Genomic DNA, 17,977 nt, shown 5'->3' with positions numbered 1-17,977 from the left:
AAGAATACCTTCACATTCCTATTTTGTGTAATTGGTGGCATATAGGTGGATTTGAGTCGAAGGTCGGTATTTGGAGGGGGCGGGGGTATGAAAGGGGGGTTATCTTGTTGGTCCACTTGAGAGGGAACCAATATTTCATCCATCATCGTGTCATTTTGATTTGTTATCTCTATAGGAAAGTCCCCTGTTATCTGCTCTTGCATCAAAGATTCCAAAGCTGTCAAAGTTTCTCTCTCACTAAGAGTGAGAGGAATATATTCCTGCATTTGTTCAGCAGAATACCCAGGGGACTGTCCGTAAGACAACTTCAATAACACTTTTCTCAGGAACAAATATATATCCTTGTAGATTTCAAAAATGTCACCCGAGGTAGTTGGGGAGAAAGACAGTCCTCGTTTAAGTAAAGAAATATGTCTATCCTGAAGTTGAAAGGCGGAAAGATTTATTATATTCCTGCCGATCTCCTCATTTTGGGGATCTATTTTCTTTGATTCCCACTCCTGGTGACTCTGGTTGGTATATCCTCGTCTATCTGGTCGTATTGCTCCTCCTGTTCTATCTCCCTCTCTACTCCCCTCTTCCAATCTCCTCGCCCTCCTCTTCCTCCTCTGCCTCGTCCTCTTCCCCTTCCTTTCCTGTTCCTGCCTCTTCCTCTCCTGGGGGTAATACCCTCTTCTAAAAAAGTGACTGATTTTTTACTACCTATAGAGCCATCTGTGTCAATACTTGATGGCTCCAGACTTTCAAGTCCAGAGGAACCTTTTCTACCCCTTCTTTTTGATTTTTTCTGTTCAATTCGATTAATTGGATTAAGGGCCTCATCAGAATCCCAACCTGCTAGATCTCTTTGAAATTTTTGTTGTTTTTGTTTCTTGATACTAGCTTGTATTTTCTCAATCTGTCTTTTCAGACTCTCATTGAAAGAATTGAACTCAATATGAGTACTTAATGTGTCCAATTCAGCCACACTCTCTGATATTTCTTCCGTGATCTCCCTTAATTGTTCTCGTTCCTCATCAGCCATCATCTTTAAGATTTCCAATCCCCGTTCAAGGGCTTTTTCTTTCCACTTATCCACAAACCGTGGAGTTAAGAGGTTACCGGCAGGAATAATTCTCTCTAATATACCATTGGGTATCACCCCAGCCTTTACATAGGACTCCAGGAGGGAGGCATTCCATTTCCTTTTTAACTGTTTTATCAACAAGTTTTTGTGTGAAAAAAACAGTTCCTTAAGTTCAGAAAGGTCACTGTCTGTCTCCACAACACCATGAGTGAAACTAGCAGCAATCTCACCATCAAGATCTTCTCCAATTGTATAAGCCATTGTCAAAAATTTATCAAAAGCAACACACGGAGGGGACCTCCTTACCGGTGAGATCTATCCATACTAATATACTATGCGTGTTGATATTACGACGCCACAAGCAATTTGGAAAATCCCTTGAGGATATCAATTGGGACTTGTCTATGTTATTTGGAACACTCCATCTTTAGGAATCAATACAAGAGATAATAAGGAGGGGGGCCCCCGACAACCAATATACTGTGGCAGATTGGAAGGTGTATGAATGCGCGGGCGGAAAATGTGTGTGTATATAGTCATATAGGCTTGGATCCATGACTGATTACCACTAAGCTTGCTAGCGCTATGTCACTCTTGCATGTTTTATGCTCCGCATTGTTCTTGATTTTAAAATGTGGGGAGGGTATTCTTATCCAATTGAGGATTCTATTTAGGGGATTGTGCCTTGCTTTTATCATGTTGTAATAAATGGATTTATATATTGGTATGAATTATGGTGGCCTCATAACCTTTATTTCCTCAACTATACAATATTTGGGACTTACTCCCAACAATATTGAAATACACAGGAGGGACAGACAGCCACACAAGGGCAGAGACAGTCACACAGGGGTAGCTAAAAATGAGGGGCAATGAGGGGGGGTATACAGCCTGGACTTACCAAGCATCAGGCTCCGCAGGAATCACCTCCCATTTTTCAGTATTCTCTACACAGCCTTAGCGATCTGCAGATTCCCGGGACATCCCAAACACATAAGCGTTACACAGAGCCCTGAAGGACCCCGCTCTCCTCTGCAGGCTATCTCCTATATTTCAGTCAGGTGCTGAGGAGACAGCCTGCAGAGGAGAGCGGGGTCCATCAGGGCTCTGTGTAACGCTCATGTATTCAGGATGTCCCGGAATCTGCAGATCTCTGAGGCTGTATATATAATGATAAAACAAGCTGCCTCCTTCAGCAGGAGAGTCTCCATCGCCTTCTTTCAGACCTCTCTAAGATGATCAACGGCAAATAGAGAGGTTCCCATAGCAGCGTGTATACGTATAAGCGCTGCTATGGGGACCGCTCTCCTCTTCACTGTGGTTCTGTGGGTCGCTGTTGATCATGAAAGAGGTCTGAAAGCAGGCGAGGGGGATTCGGTGAGATTCTCCTGTAGCAGGAGACGGCTGCCACTTGTTTCAAGAAAGCAGGGCCTGGATAGGCAAGGGAAAGGAGCTGAGGAAGGCCTCCCATGATAGGGATAGACCTCTGTCCGGTGGGGAAGGGGTTACATTTCTGGGGCTGGCCAGGCAACCTGAGGTAGTGGGGAGGCGGGTCAGAGAGCAGAGCTGGAGACAGGAAGGGTGTCAGCGGAAGGGGAGGAGCCAGAGCGAGAGGAGATCGAGATGGAAAGTTGGTTCCCCTGCTCGCTCGTCTGCTTATACCACCGCGATGGAGAACGTGGAAAGCTTGCTGGCATTGGTGAGGAGTGAGGCAGCAGTGAGGGGAACTGAGTGGGTGGCCCAGCAGCTAGCGGAGAGGACAGAGAGCGCAGCTGGCGACCAGGCAGGGCGGGTGAGTGCGCGCATATGCAGGCCACCGGAGCGGCTGAGTCCCAGCGCATCACCCAGAGGTCAGAGGAGAGGAGGGAGTCTGATGCAAGCCCCTCCGGCCCCCCCAGCAAGAAAAGGGTAGTGCGGCTGGGAGCAAGGGAGTGGGGAGTAAGCAGCCACGAGGAGACCAGGAGGTGGCGGGCCCCAGCAGTCAGGGGCCTAGTGGCGGGAAGCAGCGCAGCAGCAGGACAAAACAGGCCAGCGTGGTAGCATCATCCAGGCGAAGCGGCCAGAGGGACAGCAGGGGAAGCACAGCCACAGAAGGGAGCCGGCAGCGTGAAGCAGATGCTCCTGCACCCAGGCAGTCCAAACGATCCTAGAAGGATTCCAATCGGGGGTCTGGGAAGAAGGTGACAGCTGCTAAGGGGAAGCAGGCTTACAGACCAAGATCCAGTAGCTCAGACAGCAGCATACGGAGCGCGGGTGCCGGACACGGCAGGCCATCTTCTCCGTCACCACCTCGTAAGGATGCAGCATCCGGTAGCAGAGGACGGTCTGGGCGCAGCAGATCACTTGGTGGTCAGTCCACCCAGGACGGGGGTCACCAATCTGACGGGTCTGGTGAGAGGCGACAGGAGAGTGACAGGTGCAGAAATGACAACAGGGCCCCTGCGGTCGCTGTTTCCGGGAGATCGGATGGAAATGGTGGTCGGTTCGAGGCAGCAAGGCCAGGAAGGTTGGCTGATCGGGACCCACGTCCGCTGCAGCCAGGTGAGAAGAATCATGTTGGAAATGCTTTATATGATGCTAATAGGGGAGATGTGCTAGTGAGGGGTTGGGAGAGTGCTAGTGGGGCAAGTAGCAGTGGGGGATCTTTGTCTGTGTAGTAGGGCAGTAGGGAACCGTTAGGATTGACAAAAAAATGTGGTATTGTTAGAGCTATTTCCTATCTTGGTGGCAGTAGAGCTGTGGGGACCATTGTTGAAAAATAAAAGAATCCAATTTAATTGCGACAACATGGGTGTGGTTCAGGCAATCAATCGATTGTCTGCATCATCACCCCCGGTGGTGAGAGTACTTCGTCAGTTAGTGTTAAGGGGCCCATACACTCAGCTGATTTTCTGGCCGACCGATCGATCCAAATCGATCGATCGATTGATCGATTGCAAAACGGTTGGCCAATCGACCGATCGATGGCCGATTTCGATCGATTTTGATGGATTTCCATCAAACTGGCAGGGTGGAAAATCTAGGTCGATCTGATGAGATTGCTTATCATTTTGCATTGGCCTTAATGGAAATCTGATGCAAAAAAATGCCATCAGATCGAATTTCAATAGATTTCAAACTGAAATCTATTGGAATTCTATCCTGGTAACAAATGTTCTAAAAACACATCAGATAGATCATCAGATGCATTTCTTATCTATCTGCTGCCAATCTGACGAGTGTATGGGCACCTTAAAGCTGTTTGAGATTTAGCATGTTGATTTTTGCAGTCCATTTGCCTGGAGTTGAGAATTAAGTGGCTGACACTCTTTCTCGATTCCAATGGCAGAGATTTTGGACCCTCATCCCGGGAGCAGAACGGCGGGGGGGATTCCTGCCCCCCGACCTTATGGAAGATACCCGTGGGCCAATAGGAGTTTGGATTTCTCAATCCTTGTCGCCACCAACATGGACGGCGTATTCAGCGGTGTGGACTCCGTGGGAGGAGTTGTTACGACAAGTTGGAGGCTGCCAATCAGATGAAGAGCGGTTGTTTTTGTTGCTGAAATTCATGGCGGAAAAAGGGGTTGCGGGGGTCTCCCCAGGGGTAATAGCAAAAAGCTTGGCTGCGCTATCATTTTGTTTTAAATTACAAGGTGTAACGGATGTTACTAAGGATTTCAGAGTTCGTATGGCATTAAGAGGTTTGAGGAGACAGGTTATAGTTCCCAGGGATTCCAGGTGTCCGGTTACGTTCGTTTCATTGATTTCAATTTTAGGGAAGCTGAGAGAGACATGTAGTTCCCCATACGAGGTCTCATTATTTAGTACTGCTTTTGTTTTGGCATTTTTTGGGGCCTTCAGGGTGGGCAAGTTAGTGAGCCCTAGTAAAAAGATGGCGGGTGGTTTCATGGAGGGGGACATGGCATGGTCGAAAACAGGGGTGGAGGTACGGTTGCGCAGGTCAAAGACAGACCAGCTGGGGGAGGGCCGTAAGATCATGTTGTTCCCGGTACAGGGATCCATTGGTTGTCCAGTGGTGGTGGTGGGGCAATTTTTAAGGGTGCGCCCCCAGATAGGAGGTTCATGGTTGTGCCACGCAGATAGTGTGCCATTGACAAAATATCATTTCGTGGCGGTGTTTAGGAAAACATTAAGCTGCTTGGGCCTCGTTGGGGCCGAGTTTGCTTCACACTCGTTTAGGATAGGTGCGGCCACAGAGGCGGCTAGATGGGGGCTTGGCGATGATCAGATCAAGAAAATAGGAAGATGGGAGTCAGCCAGATTACAATTGTATGTCAGGCCACAGTTGGCATGAGGGGTCAGCAAGGGAGGGGTAAGTTAGTGGTAGCGGAATGTTGTTAGTTGTTCAGTTCTTTGTTTGTTTCAGATAATCCAGCTCCTCCAATCTTGGTCTGGATCTTCGGCCACTCATATGTCACATGGATTGCTCACAGAGCCGCTGTGTGGCCTGACGGCCGGCAGTTGGGAATCCCGAGAGCGACTGCAAGTGTGCGGTGGATCGGAATTCCTGGTATGCAATGGGCCAAGGTATTACCAGAAATACAGAGATTCGTGGCCTTGGACAGGGCCCCTGATGTGCTGGTTCTCCATGTCGGAAGGAAATGATCTGGCCTCAAGAACCACGAGGCAGATTATCCAGGACATTAAGTGTGATTTCATGAGGATGCGGTCGACCTTCCCACGCACAGTTATCGTGTGGTCCGAGTTCATTGGGAGAAGTCATTGGAGTGTGGCTCGGTCTGTTGATAAAATCAACAGAGCCCGCAAAAAGTTAAACAGGGAGATTTCTCGGTTTGTGGTTAGGAATGGGAGGGTGGCAGTGAGACATGAGGATTTGGAGGAGGATTTGGTGCTTTTTTGAGGCATGATGGAGTACACCTTAACGCCATAGGCACAGATCTGTGGTCCCTGGCTTTAGAGGATGGTATTCAGAGGGGTCTTCATTTGTGGGCGGCACAAGGGTGAGGTTTCTCCCTTGTTTGTGGTGGCGGGGCAGGGATCCCGGAGGACGGTGGTTAATTCTTGGAAGAATTCACGCAGGTGAATTCCTCAGGGTATCAGTCATCTGAAAAGTGGTTATCAAGGGCATGCAGCTGTCCCCGAGTCAGCGTTTGCGTCTGGAGGCTGGTTATATAGCTGCATTCCCTAAGATTGGTTTGGTTTAACTTCCGGGGTCCTTGGCCTGCAAGGTTTATAGTTCTGGTTTATAGTTCTGGTTTTATTAATAATTGTTTTATATTAAAATATATTGTTCAATAAATTGGGCTGCATTGGCCTATTTTCTCCACGTCAATGTTAGCCCTTTGTATTCTTTGCGTAAAAGATTGGTGTGGGGGTAAAGGTTTTGGGACCGGTAATGGGATATGCCCATATCAAGCAGGGCCTGGATAGGCAAGGGAAAGGAGCTGAGGAAGGCCTCCCATGATAGGGATAGACCTCTGTCCCGTGGGGAAGGGGCTACATTTCTGGGGCTGGCCAGGCGACCTGAGGTAGTGGGGAGACGGGTCGGAGAGCAGAGCTGGAGACAGGAAGGATGTCAGCTGAAGGGTGTATGTCAGGTAATGGGATATGCCCATATCAAGTAAACCAGCGGCGGCCGGGAGGGAGAGGGGTGGACAGGATGCTACCTGACGCGTGATGCTCCTGAGGAAGCAACGTCACCTGGTGTCATGGGCGGCCCGAGGCTGCAGGTAGCATAATATGTGTTACCCCAGCAATACTTGCCTTACCTAGGTATCGCAGGTTGTGCTATTTGTGCAACTTGAGCTACGCTATTAGTGTAAGTAATGGTAAATTGTCATGCACTGTCTTCACGTGGCAATTTTATAGCTATCTACAGGACATGCCCCATTGTAGTCGATTCATTAAACTTATTTAATTAATTATCTCACCTCGGGGTATATTTACTTAAATGTAGTAAAATTGCTTTGTGAATGAAGGACGCGGGAATTTCACAAGCACATATGCCAAGTAAAGTAGTGCAATACTTAGGTAACATTTATGTTACTGGTGTAACGTTTGTCATACAAATAGCATAATGGGCAGTACACAAGCAATGTACAATCCCCTCCCCCCCCGAAATACACACACACCAACCCCCACTACCACCTAAATGACCTATAATTAATAGGAAAGGTTATACACAATAAGCAGTGTGGTCACATGACTTGTGCTACTGCATTTTTTTTTTTTGCTCCATTACTATTGTTCTAACGGGCAGCACGGTGGCGTAGTGGTTAGCGCTCTCGCCTTGCAACGCTGGGTCCCCAGTTCAAATCCCAGCCAGGTCAACATCTGCAAGGAGTTTGTATGTTCTTCCTGTGTCTGCATGGGTTTCCCCAAGGCACTCTGGTTTCCTCCCACATTCCAGAAAAACATACAGATAAGTTAATTGGCTTCCCTCTAAATTGGCCCTAGACAACAATACATACACTACATGAAACATACATAGACAAATAACTATGGTAGGGATTAGATTGTGAGCCCCTCTGAGGGACAGTTAAGTGACAAGACAATATATACTACTGTACAGCGCTGTGTAAGATGTCAGTGCTATATAAATACTAAATAATAATAATCTAACTACACTTGATCTAACAACATTAGATTTTGTTTGCAATTAAATTATGGATGTATACAGTCAGGAACTGTACTGTTTCAGCAGACAGACATTTGCCCACTAAAACATTCCTAGCAATGCTCATCATGCAGTAATTGGGTAGAGATGGCCCGAACGGTTCGCCGGCGAACGGTTCCAGGCGAACTTTCGGTGGTTCGCGTTCACCATGGAAAGCAAACTTTTGCAGAAGTTCGGTTCGCCCACATAGTGCACCATTAGGGTCAACTTTGACCCTCTACATCACAGTCAGCAGGCACATTGTAGCCAATTAGGCTACACTCTCTCCTGGAGCCACTCCCCCCCCCTTATAAAAGGCAGGCAGTGCTGGCTATTACACTCACTCACTCACTCGTGTGCCTGCATTAATTAGTGAAGGGACAGCTGCTGGCAGACTCTCATAGGGAAAGATTAGTTAGGCTCTTGTAGGCTTGTTAGCTTGTTCCTGGCTGATTGTTATTGCTAAAATAGCACCCCTCAACAGCTCTTTTGAGAGCTAATGTTCTCCTGATGTGTTATTTTTTTGTGTTGCCTACTGACACTGCATTATACAACCCTATCTGTTGCAGCTGGACCTTGGTAATTGCTATTACTGTGCCAGCCAAGTCCTGCCTAACTATCTATACTGGGACACCTACCTATGCCTACCTAACTACTGGGGCACCTACTTACCTATACGGGGACACCTACCTATGCCTACCTACCTACCTACCTATACTAGGACACCTACCTATGCCTACCTATGTATACTAGGGCACCTACCTATTCCTACCTACCTATACTGGCACTCCTACCTATGCCTAGCTAACTACTAGGGCACCTACCTATGCCTATCTACCTATACTGGTACTCCTACCTATGCCTACCTACCTATACTGGGGCTCCTACCTATGCCTATCTACCTATACTGGGACTCCTACCTATGCCTACCTACCTATACTGGGACTCCTACCTATGCCTACCTAACTACTGGGGCACCTACTTACCTATACGGGGACACCTACCTATGCCTACCTACCTACCTATACTAGGACACCTACCTATGCCTACCTATGTATACTAGGGCACCTACCTATGCCTACCTACCTATACTGGCACTCCTACCTATGCCTAACTAACTACTGGGGCACCTACCTATGCCTATCTACCTATACTGGGACTCCTACCTATGCCTACCTACTTATACTGGGACTCCTACCTATGCCTATCTACCTATACTTGGACACCTACCTATGCCTACCTACCTATACTGGGACTCCTACCTATGCCTACCTACCTATACTGGGACTCCTACCTATGCCTAGCTAACTACTGGGGCACCTACCTATGCCTATCTAACTATACTGGGACACCTACCTATGCCTAGCTAACTACTGGGGCACAGAGGTGGCCTTAGAGTACGCGGGGCTTGGGGCGAGTGTCATATGCGGTGCCTAGAGCCATAAGTGAAGACCATGTACCGTACCACCACAGTCACCGGCTTGTCCACCTCTAAAGCAGTATGCCTTATTATTGTTTAAAAACTAAGCCAACCAATATAGGAACAATTACAATATGTAATGTAATCAAACTGTACATATCCCTAGCTTCCCAGCCAGCCTCTACCTATCCCTAGCTCCCCATGAAACCTAGCACCAATCCCCAGACAGTCTGGAAGCTCCAGCCTGAGCCCCCTCTAGCTCCAGTCCATGCTTGACTAACCTAAATGCCCGTGGAGCCCTCAGGCTGAGGCTCTTGCACGTTACCGAACGGTTCGCCGGCGAACGGTTCCAGGCGAACATTGGGGGTTCCAGGCGAACTTTTCCGGAAATTCGATTCGCCCCATAATGCACTATGAGGGTCAACTTTGACCCTCTGCATCACAGTCAGCAGGCACATTGTAGCCATTCAGGCTACAGTAAGCCCTGGAGCCCCACCCCCCCTTATATAAGGCAGCCTCCGGCGGCCATTACAGTCACTCGTGTGCCTGCTAGAGAGAGGAAAGGGACAGCTGCTGCAGACTTTTTCTCTTAGGGACAGATTAGTTAGGTTCTAGGCTGCTTTGCTTGTTCCTGACTGATTAATATTGCTTTTAAAGCACCCAGCAACAGCTCTTTTCAGAGCTCAACCTGTACATTTTTTTTTTCTGACACTTTTGTTGCATGCACAGCCTTGCTAATTGATAGTGTGTGTGCCACTGCCAGCAGCCCAGCACATTCAGTGACTGACTGCCTGTGTGTGTGACAGGGAGCTGCACATTGTACTACCCAGTACTGCATATACCCCAGTACCTGTTGTGTTTACTTAACCCACCTCATCACTGCATATACCTAGCTTTGTGTTGAGTGAACCCAGCTCACTGCATCTAACTACCCAGTACCTGTTGTGTTTACTTAACCCACCTCATCACTGCATATACCTAGCGTTGTGTTGAGTGAACCCAGCTCACTGCATCTAAGTCTAACTACCTGTTGTGTTGAGTGAGAACCCACCTCACTGCATCTTAAGTACCTTTACTGTATACTGTTCAGTGAACCCAGCTCACTGCATCTAACTACCCAGTACCTGTTGTGTTTACTTAACCCACATCATCACTGCATATACCTAGCGTGGTGTTGAGTGAACCCAGCTCACTGCATCTAACTACCTGTTGTGTTGAGTGTGAACCCACCTGGCCACCTCACTGCATCTAACTACCTGTTGTGTTGAGTGAGAACCCACCTCACTCATTCCCTCATTCCCCGGCCATTACCCGGGGTCACAAATGACAGACTTGCCCGCCTCCATATGATTCTCGTGAAAGGAATGTGGTGTCATCTTTGCCCGCCATAACTGGTTCTCGTTAAAGGATTTAAAGTACATTCATTTCAAATACACAGCAGGGCCTCGAAAGTCCTCCTCCTGTATTGTTATTTTTGGTCACTACCTCGGGGCGGGCGGGCGTGCATGCCTGCCCGCTGCCCTCCTTGGATGTGTAGTGGTAGTCGTTGCTCAGGCTCCACACCGGATTCAAACCTCTCATTCCCCGGCCATTACCCGGGGTCACAATGGCAGACTTGCCCGCCTCCACAGGATTCTCATTGTAGCGGTACTGAACAAGTACACAGCAAGTAGAAAATGTAAATTAAAAACAAAACGTAAGCTTTTTAACAATGCCATGGAAAGTTGAGAAGGAAGTCACACATTACCTGACATCACTGAGTGAGGAAGAGCAATCACGCCATGTTGCGCAGTAGTCCAGCATGGCCGTCACTACACAAACAGCTGTTTGCGGTGCGTTACACAGTGAGTTTGGTGTGTCAGTGTGAAGCAGTACTCTAATTACACTCCCTGTTTGATGTATACACATGCAAGATGTTGTAAAGCACTTTATGCCTCCAATTTAGCATTCAATGTGATTTCTGCCCTTAAAACGCTGCTTTGCGTCACATCCAGATTTTTCACCGGGACTTTTGTCATGTATCCCACTCCGCCATGCCCCCCTCCAGGTGTTAGACCCCTTGAAACATCTTTTCCATCACTTTTGTGGCCAGCATAATTTTTTCTATTTTTCAAAGTTCGCCTCCCCATTGAAGTCTATTGCGGTTCGCGAATTTTTCCGCGAACCGAACCTTCTGCGGAAGTTCGCGAACCCGGTTCGCGAACCGAAAATCGGAGGTTCGCGACATCTCTAGTTACCTTAATCTGACATTTGGCAAGCTTCATGTCAGTGCAGAAATGCATTACAAAAATGCAAACGACATAGTACAGTAAAGCATGCTAAAGACGAAAACCTGGGCAATAAAAGGGGGGTTGTTGCAAAATATAAGGTGTGTAAAACAAAATAGGAAAATCTGAGTATTTGTAAATGACACACTGCTCAGAACACAAACAGCTGGATTTCTGTAGACCTTTCCTTCACCACCACCAAAATGAGCATGGTATGGTGGGCATGACATGCGCGGCCCTCTTCATGTGCGGGGCCTGAGGCAATCGCCCCACTTGCCACCCCCATAGGCCGCCTCTGCTGGGGCACCTACCTATGCCTATCTACCTATACTGGGACTCCTACCTATGCCTACTACTATACTGGGACACCTACCTATGCCTAGCTAACTACTGGGGCACCTACCTATGCCTACCTACCTATACTGGGGCACCTACCTATGCAACCTACATACAAGAAGATAATAAGGTCGTTGCTTCATTGTGGACAGAACAAATTTGATCAGCTGGACAGTCACTGTTGTTCTATCATTGAGCGACCATATGGGCTTGAAAACCGCTATCGCCATGGTGCGCACCAGTCCAGCACGGCCGTCACTACGCAAACAGCTGTTTGGGGTGTGTTACACAGTGATTTTGGTGTGTCAGTGTGAAGCAGTACTCTAATTACACTACCTAATTGATGTATACACATGCAAGATGTTTTAAAGCACTTTAGTCCTGCAATTTAGCATTCAGTGTGATTTCTGTCCTTAAAACGCTGCTTTGCGTCAAATCCAGATTTTTTCCCGGGACTTTGGCGTCTATCCCACTCATCCATGCCCCCCTCCAGGTGTTAGACCCCTTGAAACATCGTTTACATCACTTTTGTGGCCAGCATAAATGTTTCTAGTTTTCCAAGTTCGCATCCCCATTGAATTCTATTGCGGTTCGCGAAAGTTCACGTGAACTGAACCTTTTGCGGAAGTTCGCGAACCGAAAATCGGAGGTTCGGGCCACCACTATAATTGGGTACTCTGCAATGCCATCTATCCATCTTGCCATATAAATCTATATCTTGCACAGCCTGAAACTGCTGTCAGCAAGTTGGATTGTAAAAACAACAGGCTATAAACCAGCTGGATATTAGGGATGATCAATGAAATGCAAATATTTCAGAGTTTATGCAAGTATATGTAAAATGTTATGCAAATATTTGCAGCTTGAAAATGGACCAATCAATTTAAACCTGGGTGGGACTTGATTGGTCCATTTTCAAGCTGCATACAATTGCATACAAATTTACATAAATGTGCATAAACTCTGAAATATTAGCATTTTGTTGATCAACCCTACTGGATATACTCTTTAAATCTACTGTAGTGTTTCAGAGACAAACAGAAATAATATGCATATTTACTCACTGAGCGGAAGTAATGCATTATGGTAGTCAGGTTTTGATTATGCAAAGCTGAATATCTGTAAATACATTCTGTTTTACAATGACTAAATTGTACTTGGTGTAAAGTATATGAATGTGATTAATGTCCATATGCATCCTTTTAAAGCTAATTTCACATATGGGGCTTAATTCATTAAACCGTGATAACTCAAATATCACACCTTATCAAAGATATCACCAGGGGCGTAGCAATAGGGGGGGCCCCATTGGGCTCTCCTTCAAGCACAATATTAGCTCTCTATTGGTCCTGTGCTGGTAATAATCACTTCTATAGATGCTCTAAATACTTGTAATCATTAATACACTGTTCCCCATTCCCTTCTTGCCCCTCCAACACTGTGGTTGTTCTTGGCAGGTTTTGGTACGCCGTATCAATTGCTATGTATAGAGTGCTTGGGGGGCCCCATGTAAAACTTGCACCGGGGCCCACAGCTCCTTAGCTACGCCACTGGATATCACACCTTATCAATGTTAACACGCCTTATCAGAGTAGCATAGTGAGCGCTACGAATCCCCAAGGGCTCAGGGCAGGACAGTGCCATTGCCAATTAGCACGCATAAGTTTGCAGCGCTCACCATGCTACTCTGATACGTGTTAACTTGATAAGGTGTGATATCTTTGATAAGGTGTGATATTTGAGTTATCACGGTTTAGTGAATCAAGCCCTTGGTGTGGTGCAGTTGTCCTGAGGCAGGAGATCCTGGGGCAAGACAATCTTCGCACCATTTCCCCTTGCACATTACCCCACTGCAGAGTGTGCCAACCGGGTAATATGCATACCTCCGCCCCCAAACAGTAATGTGCTTCCTGCTGGACAGGAAGTATGTCACTGTTTTTCAGCTGATCAGCACATGCTTGCCACACTGCCACCACAACAATATAAATAGATTATTGCAGTGCTATTGTCTCCGAGGCAAATGCCTTCCATGCGGTACCACCTGGCAATTCACAGCAGAGTCTACGTCACCTCTGTATCATCGGAACCACTTCTGCCACACGGCCAGTCTCATAGAGACTAATGGCCTCGGTGATGGGGGAGCGGCGAGGGAGTTTACTGTGATGTGATGCAATGCACCATGTGTGAAAGGGGCCTAACATAGCAGTTTGTGTTTGCTTAGCCCGGCATTCACTACCATATTTTTAATTGAGTTACTTTCTGTCAGTTAATTTTTACTATAAAGAAATTAATTAATTTTCCTTCTTTTGGCTTTACATTCCACAGTGCCAGACTCCACAGGTTTTACTCAAAACCACCTTCTTATTGTGCTAGGTTTGGTTACAGCTGTTGGTCTACTTGTCGCCATATTCCTGTGTCACAGGTAAATTCCTGATATGTTCATCAAATTTGTTATCCAGGTGGAAATTCAGCTATTATTAGAACTTGTAATTACAGTGGGTTGCAAATGTATTCGGCCCCCTTGAAGTTTTCCACATTTTGTCACATTACTGCCACAAACATGCATCAATTTTATTGGAATTCCACGTGAAAGACCAATACAAAGTGGTGTATCTGTGAGAAGTGGATCAAAATTCATACATCATTCCAAACATTTTTTACAAATAAATAACTGCAAAGTGGGGTGTGCGTATTTATTCGGCCCCCTGAGTCAATACTTTGTAGAACCACCTTTTGCTGCAATTACAGCTGCCAGTTTTTTAGGGTATGTCTCTACCAGCTTTGCACATCTAGAGACTGAAATCCTTACCCATTCTTCTTTGCAAAACAGCACCAGCTCAGTCAGATTAGATGGACAACGTTTGTGAACAGCAGTTTTCAGATCTTGCCACAGATTCTCGATTGGATTTAGATCTGGACTTTGACTGGGCCATTCTAACACATAGATATGTTTTGTTTTAAACTATTCCATTGTTGCCCAGGCTTTATGTTTAGGGTCATAGTCCTGCTGGAAGATAAACCTCCGCCCCAGTCTCAAGTCTTTTGCAGTCTCCAAGTTTTTTTCCAAGTTTGCCCTGTATTTGACTCCATCCATCTTCCCATCAACTCTGACCAGCTTCCCTGTCCCTGCTGAAGAGATGCATCCCCCGAGCATGATGCTGCCACCACCATATTTGACAGTGAGGATGGTGTGTTCAGAGTGATGTGCAGTGTTAGTTTTCCGCCACACATAGCGTTTTGCATTTTGGCCAAAAAGTTCCATTTTGGTCTCATCTGACCAGAGCACCTTCTTCCACATGGTTGCTGTGTCCCCCACATGGCTTGTGGCAAACTGCAAACGGGACTTCTTACACACAGGTGCACTCTATTTAGTCATTAGCACTCATCAGGCAATGTCTATAGGCAACTGACTGCACTCAGATCAAAGGGGGCCGAATAATTATGCACACACCACTTTACAGTCATTTTTTTGTAAAAAATGTTTGGAATCATGTATGATTTTCGTTCCACTTCTTATATGTACACCACTTTGTGTTGGTCTTTCATGTGGAATTCCAATAAAATGGATTCATGTTTGTGGCAGTAATATGACAAAATGTGGAAAACTTCAAGGGGGACCGAATACTTTTGCAACCCACTTGAAATCCCAAACTAGCTTATCCTTTTCCAGAAGGGAAATCACTTGACTTGTTCACAGATTTGGACCATGGCAGAGTAATAGGAGATGCTGAGCTTACGACCAATCTTGAACCTTTGGACCATTCAGCCATTGTATACGCTCTTCCTTTGTGCTATAGGTATAATGATAACCTTTATTTGAGATTTTTGAGTAGTGCTAGTCATTAGCCACCTGTTCTCCTCCCCTGATTATACCTCTCTCACACCATGGTTGTCCTTCCAAAGCAGGTTTTTGGAACCCACTATCATGTAAATATTATGTACTAGCTGATGACCCGGAGTTGCCCGGGTATGTATTTGGCTGGTGTTGGCTCTGCCCACTTTTTCTAACCCTAGCACACAATTACTTAATTACTCTATGACCTACTTTGTGAGCTTTGCGGTCTCTGGCATCAATAATTTGCATTGAAATGAAACAAATTTGATTGGTGGTGGCTCCACTCCCTTTTCTGAATTTGAACCCTAGTCACCCAATGACCAACTGTACCAGGTTTGAGGCTTGTGCCATTAACAGTGCAAGAATGGCAGCAATTAAATATTCCCCTTGAAAATCAATTGGTGAATTTTGATTGACTTTTGTAAGTTCCACCCACTTATTATATTATGAATATTAATCCCAGTTACCCAGTAATTAACTGTGCAAAGTTTGAGAACTCTACCATTAACAGTGTAAGAATGGCTGCAGATTACATTTTCCCAGTGAAATATGTATTTGTCTCCGCCCACTTTTTGGTTATGGGGATAACAAATATCCTATATGTTATTGCAGGTAATGTACTATGTGTGTGCTAAATTTCATTCAAATCCGTTCAGCCATTGTTGTGTGATTGAGTAAAAAAACATCCAAACTTTCACATTTATAATATTAGTGAGATTTAGTGCTGAAAGGGAATGAGCAATACAATGTTTGCACTCAGATCTCTGGCTCTACAGCTACACAACTGGCCCTGGTGAATTCCAATGACTGGGATAACATTTCAATAATAGAAGTTTATGTGGGACGACTTGCTGTTTGCATTCATTTTTAGAGGTGTGCGAAAATGCCCCATTTTTTCAGGTATACAGAGGGATGGTGAACACAATGTTATCACAATGGCATCCCTGAGGTAGTTTTTGCAGGACTATTACTACAAGGAAGACACTACCATGATAGGACCATAAGAACCGAGATGGTGTCCCTATGGTAGTGATTGGCTTCTACCACAAGGACACTACTGTGGTAATACCGCAGGTTTACATTGGTTCCCATCCTCATGTACATCTCCAAAAGGGATGTTAAATCTGGGGTCTGGAATGTGGTCCTGATATTTACAGAGGCCCCTAGTAATATGATGGACCTGGTTTAATGGTGCCAAAAAAGCATTGCTAGAAAACAGTGGGACAAAATGTGCCATCACAGAGGACTTGCATAGCCTTTGCTTGATCACTGATTGGTGGCTCAAGATGTTGCTGATGTGCAACTTCCTCCTTCCTGTGGTGCCTGTAGATGACAGTGTGATATACTGGTGGTGTACTGCATGATTGCATCTACCGATGCTGTTCTAGACATGTTCATCCCTGTTCCCGCCTGTCAGTCTGTGTGTACTGGATAAAAAGCGAAGCATGTGACTTGTAAATAAACCTAGTTCCAGTTTATTCACGTCAGTAATTACTAAACATAACACTTTCTTACCCTCCACCTGCTGGTCTGCATGCCTTCAGATATGGCCAGTAGAGGACAGATGACAAACACTAGTAGCACATTAACACACACTTCTTGGAGGTAAAACAATAAGTATCAAACCCCTTTATGTATCGAAGACAATTTTCAGTATGAACCCAAAAATTGCATACAGTGCATCAGGATGCCTCATGCTGTTATGCCCCAACACACTCGTTGCACTGTGAACGTCGCTATAGGTGGTGCATTGCATTGTGCCAAGCCATTATGCCGAAACGCAACGTACCACTGTGAGCTTAGCCTCACATCAAGTACTGCTGATTTTTTTAAACTGTGCATGTAAACTTGCATACATCTGGTTGCTGGGAGTTTCTGAGCAGGAATTTCTCCTTTTGGTCATATTGGCTACCACCCCTTTAGGGAAACCTGAAGTAAGAGGGATATGAAGGCTGCCATATTCATTTCCTTTTAAACTATACAAATGGACTGGCTGTCCTGCTGATGCTATGCCGCTAATACTTTTAGCCATAGACCAGGGGCATAACAATCGACCCTGCAAGGGATGCAGCCGCAGGGGGAGAACTTTCTTTTCCCTGTCCTGAGAGACTGACAACTGGGGACACGGGGAGAAGAAAAATGTCTGCTCTCTACACAATTGTTTTAAAGACTGCATCTGCTCAGCCACTGGATAAGGAATCCTAAAAAATTTTGCAGACAAAGATTTGTAGACAGTCCCTATTCAGTTTTAAAGGAATACTTAAGTCAGCTAAAAAAATGACTTTTACTCACCCGGGGCTCTCCTCAGCCCCCTGCAGCTGAACGGTGCCCTCGCCGTGTCCCTCCGATGCGCCTGGACTCGCCGGCGGCCACTTCCGGTTCGGCCATCACCAGCCGACAGGCTTGGATTGCGGCTTATTAGCCGAGTTCCTGG

At 46.2% G+C, this 17,977-nt stretch overlaps 1 protein-coding gene across 2 annotated transcripts in view; it reads left to right on the top strand.

The window, feature by feature from the left end:
- LOC137544540 (granulocyte-macrophage colony-stimulating factor receptor subunit alpha-like) overlaps nucleotides 1-17,977 on the top strand; it is a 289,974-nt gene that overhangs the window by 245,286 nt on the left and 26,711 nt on the right. For both annotated transcript variants that reach the window (XM_068265636.1, XM_068265635.1), the window contains one exon: nucleotides 14,034-14,130. In XM_068265636.1, coding sequence (XP_068121737.1) covers nucleotides 14,034-14,130 — 97 coding nt within the window. The remainder of the gene's footprint in view (nucleotides 1-14,033; nucleotides 14,131-17,977) is intronic.

Source organism: Hyperolius riggenbachi, chromosome 2 (genome assembly GCF_040937935.1).
Source record: "Hyperolius riggenbachi isolate aHypRig1 chromosome 2, aHypRig1.pri, whole genome shotgun sequence".
NCBI classification, from domain to species: domain Eukaryota; kingdom Metazoa; phylum Chordata; class Amphibia; order Anura; family Hyperoliidae; genus Hyperolius; species Hyperolius riggenbachi.
This window is presented reverse-complemented; position numbering and strand designations above follow the sequence as displayed.